Below are 24,778 nucleotides of genomic sequence, written 5' to 3'. Positions count from 1 at the left end.
TACGGGGTCAAGCTTGGACGACATGGGCTGAATTGGAAAGCCTCGCGGGCCGGATCCCATGATCAGCCAGTTGCGTATCTCTGCTTCGCGAGAACGTTGTTAGAATGCTGTAGATGTTGTCAAATAAAAACAAATCTTCTCGGACTTTATTGCTGACAAACTTTGCATTGTAAATCATGCATTGTAGATCGAAAGAGTTCATGGAAAACAGTATATAAAAGCATTTCAATTTTTCTTCCTAAAGAATTTTCTTTATTAATACACGTGAAACAATGGTCAATAACAGACCGCTCTTTAAAATTCAATTGCAACTTTTATGTGACTATTTTAAATTGCAAAGAAGTTGGTTTCAAGATACCTTTTGTTTTCATAAGAAAATTATAACACATTTCCATAATAATACGTATTTTTACTTTTATACTTTTATACTTTTACCAGCATTTTATAGTATTTATAATTTAACAAATTGCAATAAAAAAAATAACAAAATGCAATAAAAGTTTCTCATATAATATTCTTACGCAAAAATGTATCTTTTATAAGAAGAGAGTCATACAGTGTATCACTTCTTCTAGTTAAGTTTCACATTCAAGTCAATAACACACCTATGAAATCATTTATTATGTTTCTTAAAAGTCACATAATATCTTCATAGTTTTTATATCTATTGTTGAAAGAAAAAGAGTTTCTTTTCAAGTATTGATATTCATATCCGACTCATCATGCATCAAAATTAACTAAGAAGAAGTTGTAACCAAAATAATTTATTTTCAAACACATAGAAATAAGAACAAAAAATTATATTTTCACAAATATTTTTATATTAACATTAAAATATTAAAACAATGTAATAAAATGTTACAATCCATCAATTGGTCTGTTAACAAAATGTTAAAAATTCTCAAAAATGTGTATTTCAATTAAGAGGAAAGAAAGAGGATATATTAGCTATTTAATTATGCTACAATTTTATTTTTCTTATAACTATAGAATCATACGCATGTACACACTCACACATAAATAAGAAATATAAAATAAAACATACAATTTGCTTTCGCTAAACATAAAAGAATTTAAAAGAATAAAGAATTAAATAAAGACCGATGTGCAAACAGAATTGTCTCTCAATTCCTCTTATTTTATTAATAACTGTCCATTCATACAGTGTAAGATTCTCAAACGACATTAAAACCTGACAACATAGTATTTATGTGATGCCCATAAAATTGAAGTTCTATCTAAACATTTTTCTTCTCGGAGTATCAGTCGTTCATCGCAATATAAATTTGATTGACTTCCGCAAAGGCAATTTTCATTTAAAAAAAAAGGAAGGACCGTTCTATTTAAGCTAGACCTTCAATTCCATGCGGTTCTGCTTTCCACGAACTTCATCTGTGGCATCCTGAGAAGCACCTCCGGTAGTTAACATACACACACAACTTAGAATCATCTACGTCATACGCGCGCATGAATCAAGCACACATAAATCGTACAATGCGCAGGAAATACATTCGACGTAGATACGGATACGCAAGTCGAACGCCGTGACATAGACGATGGTCCGTTACATTAATGCGACTTTTTCGTTCGCGTATAACGTAAGAACGTAACGGTCGAGTTGCCGCGGACGAGTGCACGCCGCGTATCGATCGCCTAGCCTGCCATAGCGATGCGCGATGTGTCGCTTCCGATTCGCATTTCCTATGCTGTTGTAGAGCTCGAGTATTGTTGTCGCTCGTCATCAAAGTGTCAGGCAACTTTCGCACGTTTGCTATTTTTTGTTATTCTATAATGTCTCTTATGACAGACAACATATATTTTTGTAATAAAAATTATTAAAAAGAAATATGGAAAATTATTGCTGTATGAATTAAAAGGGTCGATCTGAGTCAGCGTAGCGGCTTCGGAACGGAGCGCGTTAACAAGTCCGGCGTCGAGAAATTAAGATTAATCCTATCAATAAATAGACGGCGGGTCGAGAGAAGCGTATCGAAGAAGGGAAAGGATGAGAGCACAAAATTCACCAGCTCTAATAGTAATTTGATGCCTAAAATATGTGTCGACGACAAATACGATGACTGGCCTCTCGTCGTGCACTGTCCGCGAGCTGATAACGGTCTTCGATCGGCCTGTGCATGGGTCACACGTGTGTATGCACATGGACACACCGGTCAAGATATAGACACACGAACGCACAGCAGCGACACATGAGTTGGCTCGTGAACGCGTTTGAACCACAAACCGGGCACTTATCCAAATCTGTCAGTAGGTCAGTGGAGGGGCCATCGTACTCGGTCAAGTGACCTTGACCACGAATAGTTCTTCTGACCTGATATAGTAGTCTTTCCGATTTTTATTGTGAAATTGGAGGAAAGACAGCCTACGTGAAACATACCACAAGCACGCCAAATGCTTTTGATCTCGAAGATCAATAGACATTTCACGGTGTATTGATGTAATCATATTTGTCATACAATTGTCACGTTTAGAAAATAAATTAATTAAACTTGTATTACTTGCTTGAATTTCACACTAGACATACTCGCTTTGCTTTACTTTCATTACTCACCATAAACATTTAATTATTTTAGCATTTATAATTCGCTAGTGCCAATAAAAAGTAATACAATACATTTTTGGCATTTCATCAATTATATTAACTTGTTATAATGCATTCTCTAGTTACAGTTACAGTTTGCAATCACTATATGTTTTATTAACGTCGTCAAGTTTATAATAAGCCAGAGCCAATCAGCAACGAGACCATGTATCTTCGATATTATCATAATGTTAAATAAGTAATAAATAATATAAAATAAGAAATAGAAGATAGAAAGTTGTAATAAATTAATGTTTTAAAAGATTAAAAAAGATATTTTACGCTCTTTACCGTTTGTTTAATTTTAAGGAAAAGCCGGATGTATTCTTAACACCGTGCCCTTTCTAAAAAGTCCGTAAGTTGTAAAGGTTAAAATATATCGACACGTTCCTCAAATAACGGTAAGCTATGTGAAAGTTATTTCACGAACGTTCTTTGCTGGAATAAACGACGAATAAGCGTAACCGAGATAAGCGTAGTGTTTGACGACGTTCGTTCAGCGCGTATCAATTCATCGTGATTGCCACCATCGATTTTACAGGAAATTACGCGATTACTAAGATTACACCGATCACAATTAGATTAATCGTAATTGCACTACTTGCCAATGTGTTATTTCACATGCCTCAATATAATTGACTCACATTTGCAGCTCGTTTTTGGAAGATTATCGAAAGATAACAAATAAGAAAATTGTCGTTGCTGCTGGCGATATTGACCTGCTGTATTTTCACCCGTAAGGATTGCGAAGTATCTGATAACTTGGATATGCCAATTGGTAATCGTTTCTATGCCAATTACTGTCATCTTGTCCGTATCCTGCAAAGGAAATGTCAAATTACAAGTTTACAATTTTCTTAACACATTTAGCCAGTGAAGATCTTTATTCAGATGTGCAAATTTTGTGTGAGAAAAGATTCATTATTGACATTAAATATTCGTGTGACACAGGACGTGACATTAAAGATTTTAAAGGAAATATTGAATTTATAAATATGTCAAACACATAAAACACTAGCGGAATACTGACATCTGTTTCAGATCTAATACTTGTCGCTGTTGGCTAACATTAAATATGTTTATGCCAACATAAATACGTCATGTGTATTAGTCTGTAAAGATGTATCATCTGTTACACAGTTGAGCGATCTTAACTTAGCCTACATAATATATAATTATGCAAACTATCACGTCGTGCTAGTTACTTTTGTTTGATAAGAAACTTTATTTCATACATTAGCATAACTCGACAACATAAAATTAAATACACGACAAATTTTTATTGTCAAACAAATTTCCAATACAATTTTTAGACATAAATTCAATAAATAGAATGTAATAGATAAAATTACAATAAAGTTATAAATGTTTTGTAATTCTTTGTACCTTACGTTTATTCTATTTATTATTTTACCAAAGATAATAAATATAATGTTTATATATAATTTGGTATATAAATTGCATGTGATATTTTTGCAATTGTTATATACAGAATAAATTAAAAATATTTCCTAGAGAGATGATCTTACCTGTTGGATAATCTGCTGATGTGTGCGCTGCAGTAGACCATAGTTGGTAAGGATGTGTATGATGCGCATGAGGATGTGGCACTTTGCAAATTTTTAAATGTGCGAATACTGATGGTAAAATTAATGATCCAAGTACAAGAAGTTTTTTGATAAAATGAACTCCTAGAAAAATTGGTAATAGCAATAGTTTCAGTTTTACTAAATTTAACAATATAAGAACCGGGAGTATTATAGATTTCTTCTTCTTGAAAATTCGCCAATCGCCTGTAAATCGAATAATTTATTAATTTTCTCTTTCTTGAAAATCGCCAAGCATTATTACAGACTGCATGACTAGTGACATCGTTGCCGTTACAAGAAATATAAGGTAGTAAAAACTCTGTCATTTATCGCTTTTCTCAAGAATATAGCAGATTGCATAGCTTTTGCAGTGATAATACTTGTTACATGTAACGTTCACCGTTACCCGAAACAAAATGCAACCCGAAACAAAGAAGCTATAATTACGCTAAGACACATCAGAATTCGAACGATCCGTTACATAGAACAATAAGTATACATTTTCTTTGTTATTGCCAAGCGGTTAATATATCATTATATTTCAAAAATTTTTCAAGAATTTTAATTAAAAAAAAATAAAGTTCTATGATATTTCATTATTAATTATAGATAAAAATATTGTAAGAAAAATAATGTAAGAGGAAACACTTCATCATTCGGCAGATCTGCTACAAGATCTTACCTTCCGGTTCTTTGCTATTCTTTAGCCGCTCAAGTTCATCCTCATCCATAAACATCAGATTCGAGGAAAAATCTCTGGCAGCTACTGAGTTGTCTATTGTATATACAATGGCACGTGTTGTCAATAAATCCTCTACACTATCTCTAACAAAGTTCAGGGCTTCTGTTATGCCACTTTTAAATGCTTGAGAACGTGGCAAATAGGGCAAAAAAGACTGCTTGTAAATCGCTGGTATCCTTATTATACGAAATGGTCCATAACTAAATTCCTAAATTATAACAATGACAATAATTTGATTTAATTAAGTAATTAATTAATTAATATATATATAATTTTCTCTTTAAAATTATAAATTATATATACATATTAAATTGTTAATAAATAATAATATCTTTAATTTTACAGTTATTCATGTCAAATTAATTCTTTAGATTTCAGCACAATTCTATTACCAATATTTAAATGTAAATTAAATCAAAATTTAAAAAATAATAAACATTAAAAATTTTATACTTTAATACTTATAAGTTTAATACTTTAATAAATTATTATAAAAATAAGAATACACAGATTAGAAAAATTATTTAATTATATCTTAATTTATACAGTTAACGTTATGCAATGTAAATTATTAATTTCTAATTTTTTTAACATGCTCAAACGATGTATAAAATTATAAACAAACACATACCTTTTCTCTTACTATGGCGTTTAACCATTTCACGGCTTTATATTTGCCGCAAGTTGTATAATCTTTCTTTAAACTGCATTCCATTTGACATTTTTGAACAAAAAGATCCGTTGTATTATCAAAAGGCAATGAATGAGTCCGTCGTGAACAAATAATTAACAAGATAAACATCCAACACGATATTTGGGTCACTCTTGGACATCCAATTTTGCAAAACCACTCGTTTCCAAAATATCCGCACTTCATAATTCAGATCAATAATTTTAACTTTGCACTAAGGATTAGAATTTTGTTAGCTTCGATCAACCGGTTTATACTTCATTGCAAACAATAGCGACGATCACCTATCTCGCTTCGAATTCTTGTATAGTCATTATTAATCGTAAGAACAGCGTTAACTAAATGAATCATCGAGATGCACCGCATTGAAAGAGAATTCCGTAATTAATCAAAAAAAATCATAAGTGATGTTTCGTGAAGATACGAATAATTATCGCATAATATCGCACACTCTCTTCACCGAATAATATAAGATGATGCACGTTGCAGAAAGGCAAGATTAGGTGCACACGCTCACTGACAGTGGTTAGAAGGTGTTCTGACCATTTATACGGCGTGCATTTAGGTCGGTGGGGGTAACGGTCCATGGCTTAGATAATACTGTGCAGAGATTGCTGCTGCATTCGATGCGATACGACGTCTCAAGAGACACTCGAGAACTCACCGAGTCGCGCTGGCTAGTCGTGGAAGTTTCATGTATAATGATAATAAAACAAACTCATCATACCATAAAATTCGTGAGACATTAAACCGAATATTTTAAAACTGAGACAAGAGTACCAAAAAGATTATTCAATAATATCGCAAAGATACTTTACAATGGATTTATTAACTTTCTTCGCTAATCATTTCATGTCTTTTCATATTTGCAAAAAATTATTTATTTAATAAGCATAATTTGTATACAAAAAAATCAAATTATTTTAAAAGTCCCAATTTAATTATTTTGTCCAATCGATCCATTGGAATGAAGATCTTGAATCTTTATTTTTGACTAAATAAGAATATAATTTTAACGGTATATCAGCAGCTGCACGAATAAGCTGTCAGCCTAATAACTACCAGACAATCAAAAAGATATTTCACGATAGCTTTAGGCTTAGCTGCAGAAACAGTGGTGAACCGCATCATATTAAACGTTGTATACTACATTTTCGTTCTATATAATGTGATCACAAAGCGAGAAGTTTTATGTCAAATTTGCAGAAAGGGAGCGAACAGTAGCACGTGCCGCAATGACTGTGATAATGTCCTTCCGTTACCTATTATAAAGATTCAACGAAGGGTCTTCTTCGCGACATTCTTCTCCACATAATTGTGACATTCCTCGCGGCCAGTGGAAACGTTACATTTTCCGGTGCACCCACCCGCAACGACCGCTCAGTTTTTTATCGCAGATAATCACAGGTAACGTTATAATTCGTAAATCATCTCTTTGTAAAGCGGAAATTAAGTAAAATTGGGCGTACAAATTTGCTTTTTTAGAAGATATTTTCTTGTTAAAAAGATCTATATAACAATCCATATGATTTTAACATTATCGCATCTATTTTTTTTATTACAAAAGAATCTCCTAATAACCTTCTTATTTTAAACTTAATTAAAAATTTATAATTTCCTCAAATTTAAATCTAGAAATACAATTTAAGGTAATATAACATTATCTCCAGTGTAATTTCAATTTATGACTTTAATTTAAACCTCTACTGCGAAGAAATTTAGTATCGAATATTAAGAAGCATGAAGAAAGAAGATGCTTAGTCGGGTTCGTATACTATAAAATCTTGTAAATTATTCCAAGAATAAAAAATAGTGTAAGAAAATACATGCTGTTATAAATTGAGTGTTATATAATAGCCAACAAAACCTGATAAAGAATAACAACAAGAAGCGGATAGAAGGCGATTGATTGACCTATTAACGCCATTGCAGTCTTCAGATGGAATCAGGATATCATGCACACACATATTAGCGGTGCAACCTCTTTTCCGTAACCGGTTTGTACAGTCATCTGCTTTACTTTAGCTTCGCATCGATCTGTTTAAAAATGCAATACGATTTTTAAAAACTTTTTCCTCTTTGTTTAGTATCTAATCTTAGCATGCTTGATTCATTTTAAACACTTATGAGCAAACATCGCACAAGTGATTGTACTGTAAACTTCAAGTTGAACAAACAGGAACAAATAATTAAAACAATAAATTAAAAAAATTTTTTCAAAAATCTAAACCTTTAGATTATGTTTTAATTTATCAATTTTTATAAATGGCATTTTGAAATTATAGATACGTTTTAAGTTATATTTCTACTATATTTAACACTGCGACATACTTACTGTTTAGATTTTTTTATAGAACTAGTTAGGTAATTAACTCGCCATAACCGTTTACACTAAGTTCTGTAACTTGAATGGAGTGTTATCGCATAAAAGAACTTACTTTAGAAAGTTGAAAACTAGAAAACCACATCAAGCGTAAAACCTGTAATTATTAATTATATTTTTTGTTCGTAATAAAAATGGATTTATATTTATCTTCTATCTCAGCGATCGCTGGTAATCGACATGAACGCGGAAACTAACTCTTAAAACCGGAAGCGCTTCTCAAACTTATTTTTCGGGTCACAAAAGAAGCGCGATTAACCCACTAAAGCCGGGCGATAAATTTTTACTGTTTACGCAAAGCTGAAAGACATCGACTTACTCTACTCTACTGGCCTGAAAGTTTGATCTATCGCATCTGCGTGAGAAATATCACCGAAAGATCATTTTTCGTACGCGAAACGCGCCGATGGGGTTGTAATGACGAGAAACGGATAATAAACGTGCCATTCTTTGGGTATGTCGAGCACGTATGTAAGAGCGCGCGTGCTTTCACTCGCAGTTACGGAGCGATGCAAAAACGAAGCAAAGACGCCCGTCGTTCTACACAGAGGATTATGAAGAAGACGTCGCACGATGGGCGATCCGAGTGGGCGAACCGCGTGCTTGTTAACTCGCAATATAACCTGTTTACCCCTTTGGCTGGTTGACCCAGTACGGGACTTCGACAGGATATGAAGTGGTAATATCGCTGCAACTGATTACCGATCTTGATATTCCAGCTTGTTACACATTCCCGGCCGGAAAGGAAATTCTTGGGAGAGGCGCAAGAACCCGTCTACGCGAACATAAGCATCTTCTTTAAGTATTGCAGATATCATTAATCACAGATCGAAATCTGTTAGTTGTCTGGTGATTGAAAATTTATCAAAGCGTATACTGGTGTAGAATATGTTTGTCATCGTATATATTTACACTTTTGATATATTCAAAATAGTTCTCCAGTACATTATTAATAACTGTATTATATTATTTTCGCGATAAAGTACAAATAAAAAATTTGCAGTTAAAAATACGTTGTTAAGACAATTTTGGTCAAATATATATTATATTATTCTTAAACATATAATATTCAATATCCTTAAATGCATCTCTATTTGCAAACAGATTCTACAGTTATAAAGTGAGTTATTTATCAAGTTATCGATAAATCACTTCGACAGCCTCGGAATTATAATAATCAAAATCTAATATCAAAAATGAATAAAAGTCACAAGCATACGAGACTTCGCAGATATTAACCTTGATAATGCACGTTTACAATAATGTTACAAGCGATTCATTTTATTCTACGTTAAAAGCCGCAACCAATCGTTAATATCTATCCTAAAGGCACAAAATTCATCTTAGTGGCTTAGTTATGGTTACTTTGTGACATTTACGGCCTATTTCATAAAAATTGCAGTTATATAAACAGCGACAAAACCAATGTTGCATGTCGCGTAAATAATATCGTTGAGTACTCATTTTTATTCGAATAAAATGCATCGTTTCAAATTTCTGAGAAACATTTTATAATTAATATAAAAAAATTGTAAAATTACTATAAAAAATAAATTAAAGCAAAATACTTGTAAAATATTTAAAAACATAGAACGGTTTGTACGTATTTTTGCGAAAAATTATTTTTATTAATCAAAGTATTTTATAAAAAATATCTTCTCTATAGAGCAGTTATATTGCAAATATAATTACACTATAACTGACATCTATTCACACGGTGTTACGTAACGTTTCAATGAACATTATTAATTCATATTCAACTCAGTAATTCTCATAAAGTAAAAACGTATTTGGAGTCACCTATAGTGTTCAATTCGTGACTAGAGAAATGTCCCAAATTAACGTGAAAGAGCATCGATTAAGGTCTTTGGCTGTCATCAACATTGTGAGATCATAAACCGCAAATTGTCGCACAGCAATCACACACATTATAAACACAAAAAATACACGTTTCTCTGAGTTCTCACGATCAAAACAAAAAATAAAGGTATACACTTTTCATTTACTTTAATGTTTAATCAATTTCTAATAAAAATCTGATATAATAAAAACTTACTTTGATGTTTAATCTATTTCTAATAAAAATCTGATCTAATAAAAACTATCACTTACGACACAAGATGACATTACATTAATAATTAAAAGTAAATATTTTTAATTTTTTGTGTTATTATATAATACATAAAAAGCGGAAATTATTTACTTTTGAACACCTAGCTAATATGATAGATGTATAAAAAAATTATTAAAATACAACTCCCGTTACATAAAATATCTTCTTAGGTATTAATGTAACTGAAGCTAGTAGCCAAAGGCAGCAGCCAAATGCCGAGCGGCCAGAGCCGAACGTCATATAGGCGTTTCCAGAGGGCACCATTCAATCAAACCTTAAAAATTCCCTAGTTATAAAATTTTTAACAAAATTTGAAAAATTTGCATAAAATTTATTCATTATAATACATAATCGATCATTTGCGACAAAATAATTTAACAAATGTTATAAATTTTTTCAACTAATTTTTATAGTTTTCCACGCATCACGCCTAGAGAATACGATTTCCACCAAATTTGGCTGGAAATACCTTGTCCTAACGCACAATCGACTGATCGATCATTGGCGAGAGGACGTGCATTTTCCTAAATGTTATAAATGTTTGTAAAATTAATTTTCATGTTTTTTGGCGCCTCACGCCTAAACGCAGAATACGATTTCCACCAAATTTGGATGGTTTTATCTTGTTGTAGCGTACAATCGACTGATCGATCATTCGCGAAAAAACGTGCATTTTCCTAATTGTTATAAATATTTGTAAAATTAATTTTCATCTCTTTTAGCGCCTCACGCCTAAACGCAGAATAAGATTTCCACCAAATTTGGTTAGAAATACCTTGTCGTAACGTGCAATCGACTGATCGATCATTCGCGAAAAAACGTGCATTTTCCTAATTGTTATAAATATTTGTAAAATTAGTTTTCATCTTTTTTGGCGCCTCACGCCTAAACGCAAAATACGATTTCCACCAAATTTGGCTGGAAATACCTTGTCGTAACGTACAATCGAATGATCCATCATTCGCGAGAGGACGTGCATTTTCCTAATTATTATAAATATTTGTAAAATTAATTTTCATCTTTTTTGGCGCCTCACGCCTAAACGCAGAATACGATTTCCACCAAATTTGACTGGGAATACCTTGTCGTAACGTGCAATCGACTGATCAATCATTCGCGAGAGGACATGCATTTTCCTAATTGTTATAAATGTTTGTAAAATTAATTTTCATCTTTTTTGGCGCCTCACGCCTAAACGCAGAATACGATTTCCACCAAATTTGGATGGTTTTATCTTGTTGTAACGTACAATCGACTAATCGATCATTCGCGGGTGGACGTGCATTTTCCTAATTGTTATAAATATTTGTAAAATTAGTTTTCATCTTTTTTGGCGCCTCACGCCTAAACGCAGAATACGATTTCCACTAAATTTGGCTGGAAATACCTTGTCGTAACGTACAATCGAATGATCGATCATTCGCGAAAGGACGTGCATTTTCCTAATTGTTATAAATGTTTGTAAAATTAGTTTTCATCTTTTTTGGCGCCTCACGCCTAAACGCAGAATACGATTTCCACTAAATTTGGCTGGAAATACCTTGTCGTAACGTACAATCAAATGATCGATCATTTGCGAGAGGACGTGCATTTTCCTAATTGTTATAAATGTTTGTAAAATTAGTTTTTATCTTTTTTGGCGCCTCACGCTAAACGCAGAATACGATTTTTACCAAATTTGGCTAGAAATATCTTGTCGTAACGTACAATCGACTGATCGGTCATTGGCGAAAGGACGTGCAATTGTTATAAATGTTTTTAAAATTAATTTTTATCGTTTTTTGCGCCTTACGCCCAAACGCAGAATACGATTTCCAAATTTGGAGGAAATCGTACTTTGCGTTTAAGCGTGAGACGCAAAAAACGATAAAAATTATTTTAATAAATATTTATAACAATTAGGAAAATGCATGTCCTCTCGTGAATCATCGATCAGTCGATTATGCGTTACGGAAAGATATTTCCAGCTAAATTTGAAGGAAATCGTACTTTGCGTTTAGGCATGAGACACGGAAAACAATAAAAATTAGTTTAAAAAATTAATAACAATTGGTATTACAATTACAAGTCTTGTCGCAAATGATCGATTATGTATTATAATAACTAAACCCTATGCAAATTTTTCAAACTTCGTTAAAAGTCACATAACCAGGAAATTTTTAACATTTGATTGAATGGTGCCCCTTGGAAACGCCTATATGACCTTCGGCCCTGACCGCTCGGCGTTTGGCTGCTAGCTTCATTACATTAGATTCAGCTACATTACATATTAATATAGTAAAAAGATACATAATTACAGCCGCTTAGAAACTCATTCTCCTACAGTGTGCAAAATTCATGTTCGCACGCATATTACGATGTTTATGGTATTGAGGATGGGCTAACTAAAATTATAAATATAACATAGTGAGATAATTTTTGTAATAGAAAGAGAAATAAATGCTAAAATAACATCTTTTTCAAGTTATTGAATAAGCCACTGAATTCTAACACGGAAGCGGAGCATAGTACCGCACCTAGTTTAATTACCAGTAAAGTTGCACGTTCATAAAGCTATAGCTGGTTGTGTGCAAAAAGGATACATTATTTATTACGCTCTGTCTGATGTTATCGTGCCAAGATCATATATCATCAAATAGAGCAAAGCACTGTCAAAGCTGTCAACACAAAGAATAACATTTATTCGCGATAATAGATAAAATAGTAATACAAGAAATATCAATAATTTACGTACAAAAATAAAGTAAAATAAAAATAAAATTTAAAAGAGACGATCTAAAAGTTAATTGTTTATTATATTAAATGTATATAAATAATTGATATTATAAATAGAAATTATTTACATGTGTAGAATAGGTGCATGCGCCGATATTATGCTTCGTTATAACTTAACAGACATTAAATCTAATTAAATAAAAACTAATATTCCAATAGTACTCCAAAATTTTAATCGTAAATTATGGTAACTTTGATTATCCTGTAATATCTCTGGATACAATGTGTAGAAAGAATTCTTATCGCTTACTAGTAATTCAATGCAATGTTAAATCTTCAATAAAATATGCACTTAGAAAAACCTGTTATGCTTCGCATGAGATGAGATACTTATCTAAAGGTGAGAATAGCACGACGTGCGTGCGTCTTATACAAATAAATATCTTTGTAACACAGTGAATGTGCATTTCTATAACCTTCCACAATCTTCCATTCTACATTCTATATTTCCATTCCATCTTCGTACCTTTCATTTTCGGTCCCGGTCCCATACTCAAACATGTAAGTAGGCTAGTAGTGCACTCTGTTATTATCATCCTGATATTAAACGTGACACGAAGAGAAAACAAGCATTAGAGCAGAATAGTTATGTGCGAAGACAATTTACCCTGTACTAACTAAACACATTGTGTCGCAAATTATCACCCGGTCAGTTATCGCATTAACGCATATTATTACCTTCGTCAAGTATTTTCCTAGATTTCTTGTGAACGGTGTAAATATATTTTGCTCTAACAAGCCGCTATAAAATATAACAAATTAAGGATAATTTTGTGGCGAATGGATTATTTATTTTATCAAATACTTCGCCATGCAATTATTTAATCATATAGATATGTCTTTTCTTAATATTTATACCTCTCATAAAATATTAATCGTTCTGCATTCTATTCTAATGAAAAAGCATGTGACATAAACACATGAATAAATTAGAACCCTGCGAACATTAAATTATATTTTGTTATGAAGAAATTAGTAGATCTTTTAGTCTAAAATACAGATTAGATATAATTGGATAATATATGTATCTTGATATGTGCATGCAACATATATATTTCAATTAAAACTAATCATAAAAATTGTAATATAATTTGCACATTAACAACACCATTAATTTAAATATAAATTTAGCAAAATGTATATATATATATATATATATATATATATATATAAATGTATATATATAATTTTTCAAAAGCTAAAATACGTGGATTTCATAAAAAAATGTGTCGTCAATTCAACTATTAAAATTATTTGATCGCGGTCACCGCATTTAATGTACTGATAGGATTATATGACTCAAAAGCTTAGTCTGTCTCACAGATATTGATTCGTTAAAAACTAAAGCATCGCAATATCTAATGTATTTTTTAAAACAGAAATTTGTTATTTTTTAAATCATTTGAAATTACATTAAGTCATATGATAATAAGTAATTTAGGAAGTTCGGTGAATAATCACGAATTTACTGAAACGTAGTGTCAAAAATATGTTGATCTAATAATAATATAAAGTCGCATAATCTAACGTTTGACATTAATAATTGATACAGTACCTCCACTATAATAAATAAAAAAATGTAACTGTCGTATCAATACCAAATTTGCATGATAATGGTAAAATATAATTCTATATAATTTAAAAGATTATATATATTTGTTCTTTCTATGCTTTTCTTTCTCGTTAAACTTGATAAAGATTTTCTTATAATTCTTGAACAGTTTTTATATAAAAGTTTTATATAAGAGATATAATTCAAAAATAGAAGAAATAAATTTTAATTAAATACTGCTATGTAAATATGTGACATGTAAATATTCGTATTATAACATATAGCATGAAGATAGTAAATTTACATAGATATATGTACTATAAATACATTGTTTATGTATATAGGTATAAATTATAATACATATCTATGTAAATATTTCTATTGTGTGTTTGTATGCTATAATAGGAATATTTACCATTTCCTCCCTCTCCTCTAATAATAATCATCATTAATTATAAAAAACATAAGTAAAATAAAATATTATATTAACGCTATATTATATATATAATGGATTTTACATATAATAGCATAACTTTTGTTCAGTTCTAATAAGACATTTAGAAACTACGTAAATAAAAAGACAATTAAACATTAATCTGTTGTTATTTATTATGTATGTAATGTCTTATGTATTAAGTACGAAATGCATAATTTATAAAATTAGTGTAAGTTCCATTAAAATTAAATGTCATAAAGTCTATTATTTAGTCACCATTTAATTAGAACACTATCTTTCATAATCATTAAAAGATTATATGCTCGACTCTGATGTAACATCATAAAAATAAAAAATAAATCTCTTATTATATTATTATATACTAATATTATAACATTAAATGCCCAACTTTTATAAACATATATAAACTTAATTAATTATTCATATTATTAATTGCTGACTAAATTTAAAAAAAAAACGTTAATATACTCTTGAAATTTATATTCATACATTTGACAAAGTGTGATATTTTAATCTAAAAAGATACTCAATGAAAAGTTTCTTTATTATCATACAACTATGTGATTAATTAACAAAATTATTTAATGGTATTATTATTTCAGAAGTGAATATTTTGTCCCAAAAAACTTATTTCAAAAATTAAGTGCGCTACTTAAAAATTCAAGTATCGAAAAATTACACGATAATATTATTTGTTCATTTATTTTATCCAATATTCATTTAAAATTTGTAAAAGAAATATAAATTCTATTCGAAATACAGAAATTATATTTTTAATTTGAAAAAGTTGACTTATCAACTGTTAAATGCTATATTTAAAAATCAAAATTATATACGTAGTATGTATATGTTCACATACATTTGTGACAATTACAATTAAATAATAAGATGCTGAAACACCCGCGCGCGTGTGAACTTGACTTATGCAAATATTGTAAAGTATCCGGTATTCCGCTGCTACTATGTTCATGATAAACATTTTATTCAATCAATAATATAATTTATTTACAAATTAATTAAAAAGTCAAAATTGTAATTTCATGATTTAATTTGTATTTTATATTCTTAATCATGTGTTCCTCTTTTATTTTATATTGAAATTTAATGAATTACACTCTTGCAATAAACTTGAAATGCACTATTGAAATAATATTAGTGCAATACCAATAAAAGTAATATAATGTATATAAGATTAGTTGAACAATCAAATCTAGTATTTTCGTACTTCGCTACAAAATTAATTAATATTATGTATATAAATGTATATAATTTACTTTTTTCGTACTTCGCTACGAAATTAATTAATATTATGAATATTATAATATTTTCAGTTACATTACATAAATTTTTATCAATTTCCATGGAAAATCTCTCTACGTGCCACCATCTCGTGGTGAATTCGCCAAACGTAGATACTGCCGAACGATTTGTGCGCACGCACCAAGCCTTATCGATGAGAGTCGGCAAGGCAAAGCCACCAGCGACATAGTTGATGGATCGAACGAGGGGAGTAGAGAGGAAGAAACGGAGCGTAGTAGAAAGAGAGAGGAGAATCAGTGACTGGACTCTGGAGCGGGTCAGTCGGCTGGGAGCTGGGTGATCAGCCTGTCTTGTCAATGGCGTAAGACGTCACGTATGTCGTTTCTTTGGAGGCTGATCTCCCAGCAGGTGTACAGGTGTGACAAAAAAGCGACGACGATTTGCTAACCTATCGTCTTGACAGTGAAGTGGGGAGGAACAGGTAAACGTGGGTGGGAAAGAAGGAATACAGTCCAAGGTCGTTAGAAAGGAACCCGATTGAAGCAATGTCGGGAAAAAAGGAAATCAGAGCACGAGATAACGTACCAAAGCAGATAGACATTGATAAACCGTACTGGGATCAGAGCACTTACCGAGGAAGGGCATTGCACTTTTTGACGGTAACGAACCCGCTCAACGTCTTCGCCACGAGCCAGCAGCTTGAACACGCGCGTGATGTCGTCACAAGATACAGGTAGTCGTTGCTATAATTAGTTTTTCTCTTCCTTTTGCTCAGTTGGAATAACCAATACGATGGCGTCATATCACACATATAAAGAATGCATGTGTTGATATCGTGTATTAAATGACAGACATATTCTATCCATGCCTTGAATAAAAGCTTGGATTACTGCTGATTTCAACAATATGTTTATCGTGCGTTTAGCTTTATCAAAGAAAAATCGCAACAAACAATTTTGTTTAACACAAGTACATTTAATCATATATCTTCATTATTTTACACTTCATATATCATCTTTTATAAATTATATTTCGCTTTTATATTAATGTGTATCTTTTTACTTGCTGTACCTCAGTACGAAATAATAATCCGTATGTAATTTTAATGTCGTCATAGACAGGGCAAGAACTTGGAAAAGCAAGGAATTACCGAAAACGAGTTATGGAGATGCAAATATCTTTACGACAGCGCTTACCACCCTGATACCGGCGAAAAAATGTTATTAATAGGTCGTATGAGCGCGCAAGTTCCCATGAACATGATGATAACCGGCTGTATGATGACATTTTACAAGTACGTAATTGTTAGCGTATAAAGTTTTATATATAATAACGCGATAAAAACACTCAAATATTATAACTTCAAATACTCCGTTAAGACCCATTAAATAGTGTTAGAGTACAATCATGTTTTGATAATTGTATTTCTATGCATATTGGAGGACAGTGTTTGGATAGTTATATCTCTCGATTTTAACATTTCTCAAAACGGTCAAAATTTTGAACAAGAAACAAATGAACAAAACTCAAATACAATTATTTCTCAATCTCAAGCAAAGTATATAATCGTTAATCATTTAAGAAACGTTTGGAAAATTGTCATTTAAGAAATCGTTAAAGAGATTAGATATTTCCGTAGCAATTGCTAGAAGCCTGCGTTATATCGCGATGCACTGTTTGTAAACCTCGTAGATCAACGCCGGCTGTAATTTTTTGGCAATGGATCAATCAGTCGTTCAACGCCATAGTGAATTACACGAACCGTAGCGGTTCAAGTCCGATTCCGACGGAAACGTTAGCACAAAGTTACATAGGCGCTACAGGAGGCGCCGTGATAACAGCGTTGACCCTGAACCGTCTGGCTCAACGTGGACCACCGCTAGCAGGCCGATTAGTGCCATTGGCGGCAGTTGCGGCGGCTAATTGTGTCAACATCCCTCTCATGAGGATCACTGAACTTCAAAATGGTATTGAATTACAAACTGAGGACGGCACAAAAGTCGGCCACAGTAAGCGGGCAGCTAAACAGGCAATCGCCACTGTGACATTATCACGAATACTTATGGCTTCTCCGAGTATGAGTAGGTTTCGTTGCACTTACTTCAGTAATCAAGTCTTTTAGCGAGTTTATCACTAAGAACTAATTACACTAACATCGATTAATAAAATAATATTTTAAATTCATATTTTTATGAGTACATATATTCATAAACAAAATATTACATTAATAATTATATTATTGTCATGTAAATTATTCAAATAAGTCTACTTTTTTTCTAAATAGATTTCGTCTTTTTTAAAACAATCAGTTAAGATTTGTACAAATATCATTTACGAAGATTTATAGATAATGCGATAAATAACATTTTGATTGTTGCAGTATTGGCGCCGATAGTAATGAATTATTTAGATCGAAGGCAACTATTGCGTAATGCGAAATGGGCTGCCGGACCAATTCAAGTTTTCATTTGCGGAGTGTGTCTCACTTTCGCAACTCCGCTTTGCTGCGCTCTTTTCGCACAGCGCGTTCCTATCTCAATAAATCGATTGGAATCTGACGTACAAGAGCAAGTACGATCGCACGATACCAATCTAGAGATCGTATATTACAATAAGGGCCTTTAAACAAGACAGACTACCATGTTTGAAATTTTTTACCGGTCCAAGGACATGGCCTACTCTAGAAACTCAGGTATACACGAGACATTCCCGAATAGAATATTCGAAAACACATGTTATTATCGCAAACTATCAACGATTATAGCAATTCGTTCTTGTTTGTATTTACACTTCTATAAATAATTGATGTTCCTGATCGTAAAATCAAAACTGATAAAAATTATCGTATCAGGTTGTAATTTAATCTTGAACAAAATTCACTAAAAATTTCCCAATTTTCCCTGTATTTTGATTACAACTTTTCTAATTGCTTATTTGAAATTTTTTAAAATTCTTTTTGAAGTACGTTCTTCACGTTCTCAAGCAAAAAATTTCTAAGAATTAAATTTTTAGATTTTTCAAGTTTTATCAGATTACAAAACATCTTGATTACAAAATGAAGAAGTAAGCCTCCTAAATTGTATACGTCCAAACAAATACATACATATCTCTTCTTCTTAACCTGTGTATAATATGTATTTACGTATAACAAATCTCCTAAAACTTGAGAGATCTCTCAATGTTTTTTCTTATTAACCTACACAGCAAACATTTTTTAGAAAGCTTTCTGAAAGATATCTTCTGTCAAATATCTTTCAAAAAGTTTTCTGGAAGATGTAGTGCTGCATGGGGAATAAGAGAGGGTAACGAAGACAATAAAATTCAAAATTAAGTGTTTGAAACGAGCATTTATTATTACCTTAACCTACTGCAATTTATTCGTGAAATAGCCTAAACATTATGATGGCTATTCAAAACAAGTACGTCAGGTAACGTCGATTTTTCATCGCCAACACGTTGTACACGAGGAGGCGGCTTAATTTTACGGCCGAATCTGCCAGTTTTGCGTTGCCATAGACCGCTCCTCGGCCGATTTCCCAATTCCCGATTTTTCTGCGCACTACCAACCGGCGTGGAATTGTGTTCGATGTTCGATAATCGACCGACCGTAGCCATGCATGTCTCGTGAAGACTGAAAAGTTTCTTGCTAGGCATCTGTACTACCACGCGATTCCCGCCGTCTCGCTTCATTATTGTTCCGACGGTGCCAGCAGAGTGAATCAAAAACCCACCTAGTCCCGGATATTTCTCTACACAATGAACGGGAGTTCCCATAGGTAAGGCACCAAGAGGATAGGCGTCTCCTTCGAAGGGTCTCACAAAATTACGCGGTATTCCCCGATGAGTACGTATTATGTCACCCGGCTTCATGTTCTCCGTGGCTAAAATGTATTTGAGTTCGCGACCGGTACCGACCAACGCAACAAAACACGTCCTACAACCATCCTTAAAGACTTCCAGGATTTTCTCTTCCTTTGGCGGTTCATTAAGATCCGTAGGGCCATCTCTGATCCACTTGATCCAATGAAACTTGTGCTTTATGCCACCCCCGATACCCTTGCATACTAGTCTGCCTGTTTCAGTAACAAAAGCGATTCATTTTTCCTAAGAGTGGTTACAGCTTCAAATAAAATGTTTCGATACAAAATATGTTCACAAGCAACACTTTTTTTTTAGAAAAATATTTATCTCGATTTAAGGTAATGGTATTAAAGAAAAATTAATTTTAATTCGAAAATTATCTTTTCTAACACAAGTATTTATATCACAAATGATTATATTTTCTAATCTATAAATCTTTTAAAACAATCTAATCAAAATTGTATTGCATTATTGTATACATATTTCGCGCGGTATGATGTCTGTAATAAAATTTTCGACTTAGGATTGTGTCGTACATGGCAGTACATTCCAATATTGTGTCTGAATTATTTACGTATTATTTACGCTGTTTATACTTTTTCATGCAGACAATGTAAATTATTATAAATTGGATAGCATAATACAGAAAAAAGGAATAAAATAAAAATTGAAAGATTGTTGATATATCTGACTTTGCTATACTAATAAAATAAAAATATATATAATATTAAAAATGTTTTTTAATATATAATTTTCACTATTTCTGGTGGAATGTGAATCCATAGGCTATTGTTTATATAAATGATAAAACAGTTAAACAAAGTTTAGATTGTATACATATAATGTTAATTATTCATTTTTTAACCGTTATAAATAACCAACGTTTAAATAACCAACTCTGCTTCTCTTCAAAACGAAATAAATTTGCCTATTCTAAGCCGATATGTAAGTTATCTGCAATATCTTCTAGTAATTTTCTACTTTCGTCGGGAGAGGTCAGTGTCAGACTTACATTTCAAGAGTAACAGTGTTGTCTGATACACAGCGATGTAAATGTGTGTTAATTGTATATAATTTTATCCTCATTAATTTATAAAAAACTTACTAGTAAGCTACTACATGCATATACAATCTGAAAAGAAAGCCAACGCTAAAATAATGATAATATTATTACGTACCTGTGATAGGATCTCTGCCTGCTAGATTCGTGACTTGCAAGGGCTCCACCGTGTACTCGTCTTTGTAATGTACGACTCTTCGGTAGGCTATGCCAGTGCCCGGTTCTGGTAGTTTCACGAGTTTCCATTTGTATCTTCTAGGCACCTGGGACAACACCGAGACCGTCAAACTGGCGATATTAGATATTTGTTGACCGAAAACGCGACGCGTCAATGCCGCAGCAGACATCTTGGATTAGATAGCGCATTGAGCTTTCCAGTGGCGCCATCTTTGGACTCGTCTCTCGCCAAACTTAACCGATATTACCCCATCAGAAAACTGTAGGTATCTACAATTTGGCGATTCTCTTCCGTACTAAATCAGAAGGATCAGCTGAGTGAGGTGAGTTATTTAAACAAACATTATTCAGACTTCTCTCTGCTGATATTACCTCATCGTTGGAAAGTAAAATAGGTATTGCTTAATAAAATAAGTCAACAACTAAGCTTCAAGAATGGTCAAAAGAGTTCACCGCTTATTTGAAGTTTGTATATTGTATGTATATATACATTTTCATTTATAACGCACCCTGTAATTATGCTCTTTTAAGATTTTTATGATATTATTTTTTTTAAAAAGTATCCAATATTTCCGTACATATTTAATCATATCGGATGTAACACATGATGCATTCTCTTTAACTGCACTTTTGCTGAATAAGAAAAAAATAGATGTTAATTTTACATTACAATAATTAAGTAACTGATCTGAAAAAATTAATATATTTTTATATTTATCTTGGCTTACGAATAATTAACATTAAAAAATTTTAATAAAAAAAAGACAACGTATTTATTCATATTTGTTACGAATATCTGCTGCACAAACTTTTAAATAAATTTGATAATTTTTATATAAAAAATACGCGGTTTAATTAGAATTTTTATATATTCGAATATATATATTGGAAATTACATTACACAAAGCCGCACGATCAAAAAGCGCGCGTCAAACTACGATTAATAACGAAGGTGAAATTTAGTAACGCGTACGCGCACAAATATAAAGTACCAATTAACCGACATTCCTTAAGATTTGGCCATGCAAAACGATAAAGTATAAACACTGAAATAACGTGCCGCATTATATATATCAGCGAAGGCCGCGCGCCGTCTATGGAGAAGACGCACGGGGTGGGACATAAAGGAACGAGCGTAGAGGGGAACGCTTAATTGGCCCGGGGTAATTATTTTATTAAGTGAGAAGATGGCGGATGGAATGCTAAGAGAGAGAGCACGCTGGTGCGGTCTGCCGACTAGGGGACGCCGGCGGAAACGGCTCGGGGGAAGAAGGGGGGTGAAAGTAAGGGGGTGGCGGGGTAGCGTCGGATAGCGCGACGGCGGCGGAACGGGTGACTGTGTGGAGAACGTTTAAATACCTACGTACCAACCGACGATTGTACTTCGTCAGAGCGGCAGTTTTCCGTGTAGGTGAAGCGCGGCCGCAAGTCTCGGTCGTGTGTGCATGTATGTATGTACGTACATGTCTCACGTGCACGCGCAATTCTCACCGTTACGCACGTTCATGCATCTGCCTCCCCGTCCGTCGCGTTCCCTCATCTTCCTCTGTCTCGTCGCGAGAGAGAAAAGCGACAGCGCGAGAGAATAGGCCACGAGATAAAGGAGGACGGTATATGCTTTTGCGCGCGCGTTCAGCGTCTCCGCGTTGGTCGTGAAGGAGGAACATCTATTACCCGGTACATAGACCGAAAGGGGGGCCGGAGGAAGTAGAGGTTGGAATCGTCCAGGGAGGGGTGCGGGCAAGAGTAGTCGAGCGGCAAATTGTCCGCCATCTTACCCACCTTATACCTTATCTCACACCCTCGCCCGTAACCACCCTTATCCACCCCTTCCTCCGCTACTGCTTTCCTCCAACCAGACCCTCTCACCCTACACGCGCCGTTCTTCCCCCGTACTCGCTTAGCCTAGCCTCTTCATCGTCCTCTCTTCCTTCTCCTCTCTCCCTTATCTCCCCCTCGCCCGCCCTTTCTCTCGACAGCCCCCGCTGCGCCGCCGCCTCCAAAGCTTTAGATTACCTACCCCTTATAAGCGCTCGTGTTGCCCATTTATTACCACGACTCCCGCGACTACCACGACCGAAAGACCAACCGCCTCTACTTCCTTCCCCGCGCTCTCTCTTTCATCCTTCACCGTTTTCCACCGTTCATCCCTCCTTCCTCGCCTCCTACCACCTTCGACGCGCACCGCCCGCGTATTTCCTTCGTTTCTTCGTTCTGTCCTCAAGCACCGCTGCGATCCTTATTAACGCTTTAACGCTACCATTACATAACTACGCGTGCCCGCTCCCCGACTCGGGTGGCTCGAATAACACGATTAGTCGAGTTTACAGAGAATTACTCATACTAGGAACTATGTCTCTGTGCAGCGCGTCGCTGCGCTCTATTCGTCTAGATTTAACAGCGATCGAGCGGCTCCCGAAACAAGCGGCAGTTAACTAATGAACACTCTCGTATTGTGTTTATGTGTTGCCGCTATCGCAACCAACATGCCAACTCCATTACACTTTGTTTTCAGACCCTTCTTCTTTATCTTTCTTTATCTTAATCGTATTTTTACGTTTTTTGTTATTCTCGCACTTTCCCCTATTGTTCCTCGATATCTATCTTCCTCTCATTTCTTTCCTCTCTTTTCTTTCGTTCGCCAATGAATTGCTCCGCAGTTTTTATTATTTTACGAATTGTAATAGTAGAGGTACATCTATTTGAAATGTAGTACCACTTTCTATCTACTCTTCAACCACGAATAATATTAATCACGTTTGCGAAGAATTACGAATACGTCATTGTTAAGGAAATGTGTTATTATTCGCTAAAATTTAAAAAACATAATTTTCTTAAAAACCAAATTGTAAACTCACACAATGCTCATGTTATTCGTACAAATTAAGGTTGATATTTTTTCCTTGAATAATTTTTTTACCGAAAATTAATTACCAAAATCAACTTTTCCCGCATATTCTTTTTAAAGTTTTCTTTTCTATTTTTACTTCTATTCTCAAGTCACTCAATATTTTCTCTGTTTCATACTTTTCGAGTATCTTATTATCTTTAACGCTTATTATTACATATCAATACTTGCGACTTAAAAATCAAATAATTATCATTAATTAAGTTTACAATGAATTATGTATATAGAGTTACATGTCTCTTCAAAATGACTATCGCTATTTGCCTAGACGAGTTTTTCTTTATAATAAAACAAAACAATATTGAGAAATAATATTGTTAATAAAATAATATTGAGAAATTACGAACTATAGAATGATATTGAGAAATTACACTTTACACTTACGGAGACGATCATGCACAATATTCATTATTAAACATATTAACTCGAAAATGATTCATGAAAATTATAGTTCTTCCATTTCCTACTTTTAACACTAAATGTGTCAAATTCTATGCTTTATATGGTTAATATGAAAATCGCATACGCGCGCAATGTAAACAGATGAAATGGGACAACGCAATGAGAATTAGACAGCTACATTTAGTGCTAAATGTGCGTTTAAAATTCAA

At 33.2% G+C, this 24,778-nt stretch overlaps 3 protein-coding genes and 1 long non-coding RNA gene across 4 annotated transcripts; 2 read left to right on the top strand and 2 right to left on the bottom strand.

The window, feature by feature from the left end:
- Positions 1-3: 3 nt before the first annotated feature.
- On the bottom strand, positions 4-10,473 carry LOC105828541. Its single transcript, XM_012666907.3, has 7 exons — positions 10,208-10,473; positions 8,636-8,779; positions 8,060-8,101; positions 5,562-7,658; positions 4,871-5,138; positions 4,129-4,392; positions 4-3,418 (listed from the first exon to the last, which is right to left on the bottom strand). The coding sequence occupies exons 4-7, from the start codon at positions 5,805-5,807 to the stop codon at positions 3,330-3,332; spliced, it is 867 nt and encodes a 288-aa protein (XP_012522361.1). The 5' UTR covers positions 5,808-7,658; positions 8,060-8,101; positions 8,636-8,779; positions 10,208-10,473; the 3' UTR covers positions 4-3,329.
- A 6,233-nt stretch (positions 10,474-16,706) lies between these two features.
- On the top strand, positions 16,707-19,502 carry LOC105828539 (sideroflexin-1). The gene is made up of 4 exons (XM_012666905.3): positions 16,707-16,894; positions 17,279-17,455; positions 17,854-18,242; positions 18,542-19,502. The coding sequence occupies exons 1-4, from the start codon at positions 16,707-16,709 to the stop codon at positions 18,784-18,786; spliced, it is 999 nt and encodes a 332-aa protein (XP_012522359.1). The 3' UTR covers positions 18,787-19,502.
- LOC105828540 (39S ribosomal protein L2, mitochondrial) lies at positions 19,492-21,463 on the bottom strand. The gene is made up of 2 exons (XM_012666906.3): positions 21,201-21,463; positions 19,492-20,234 (listed from the first exon to the last, which is right to left on the bottom strand). The coding sequence occupies exons 1-2, from the start codon at positions 21,427-21,429 to the stop codon at positions 19,552-19,554; spliced, it is 912 nt and encodes a 303-aa protein (XP_012522360.2). The 5' UTR covers positions 21,430-21,463; the 3' UTR covers positions 19,492-19,551.
- Positions 20,241-21,908, top strand: LOC118645098. The gene is made up of 3 exons (XR_004962846.1): positions 20,241-21,129; positions 21,210-21,269; positions 21,342-21,908. It is a non-coding gene; the product is annotated as an uncharacterized LOC118645098 (long non-coding RNA).
- Positions 21,909-24,778: the final 2,870 nt, after the last annotated feature.

Source organism: Monomorium pharaonis, chromosome 4 (assembly GCF_013373865.1).
Source record: "Monomorium pharaonis isolate MP-MQ-018 chromosome 4, ASM1337386v2, whole genome shotgun sequence".
NCBI lineage: Eukaryota > Metazoa > Arthropoda > Insecta > Hymenoptera > Formicidae > Monomorium > Monomorium pharaonis.
This window is presented reverse-complemented; position numbering and strand designations above follow the sequence as displayed.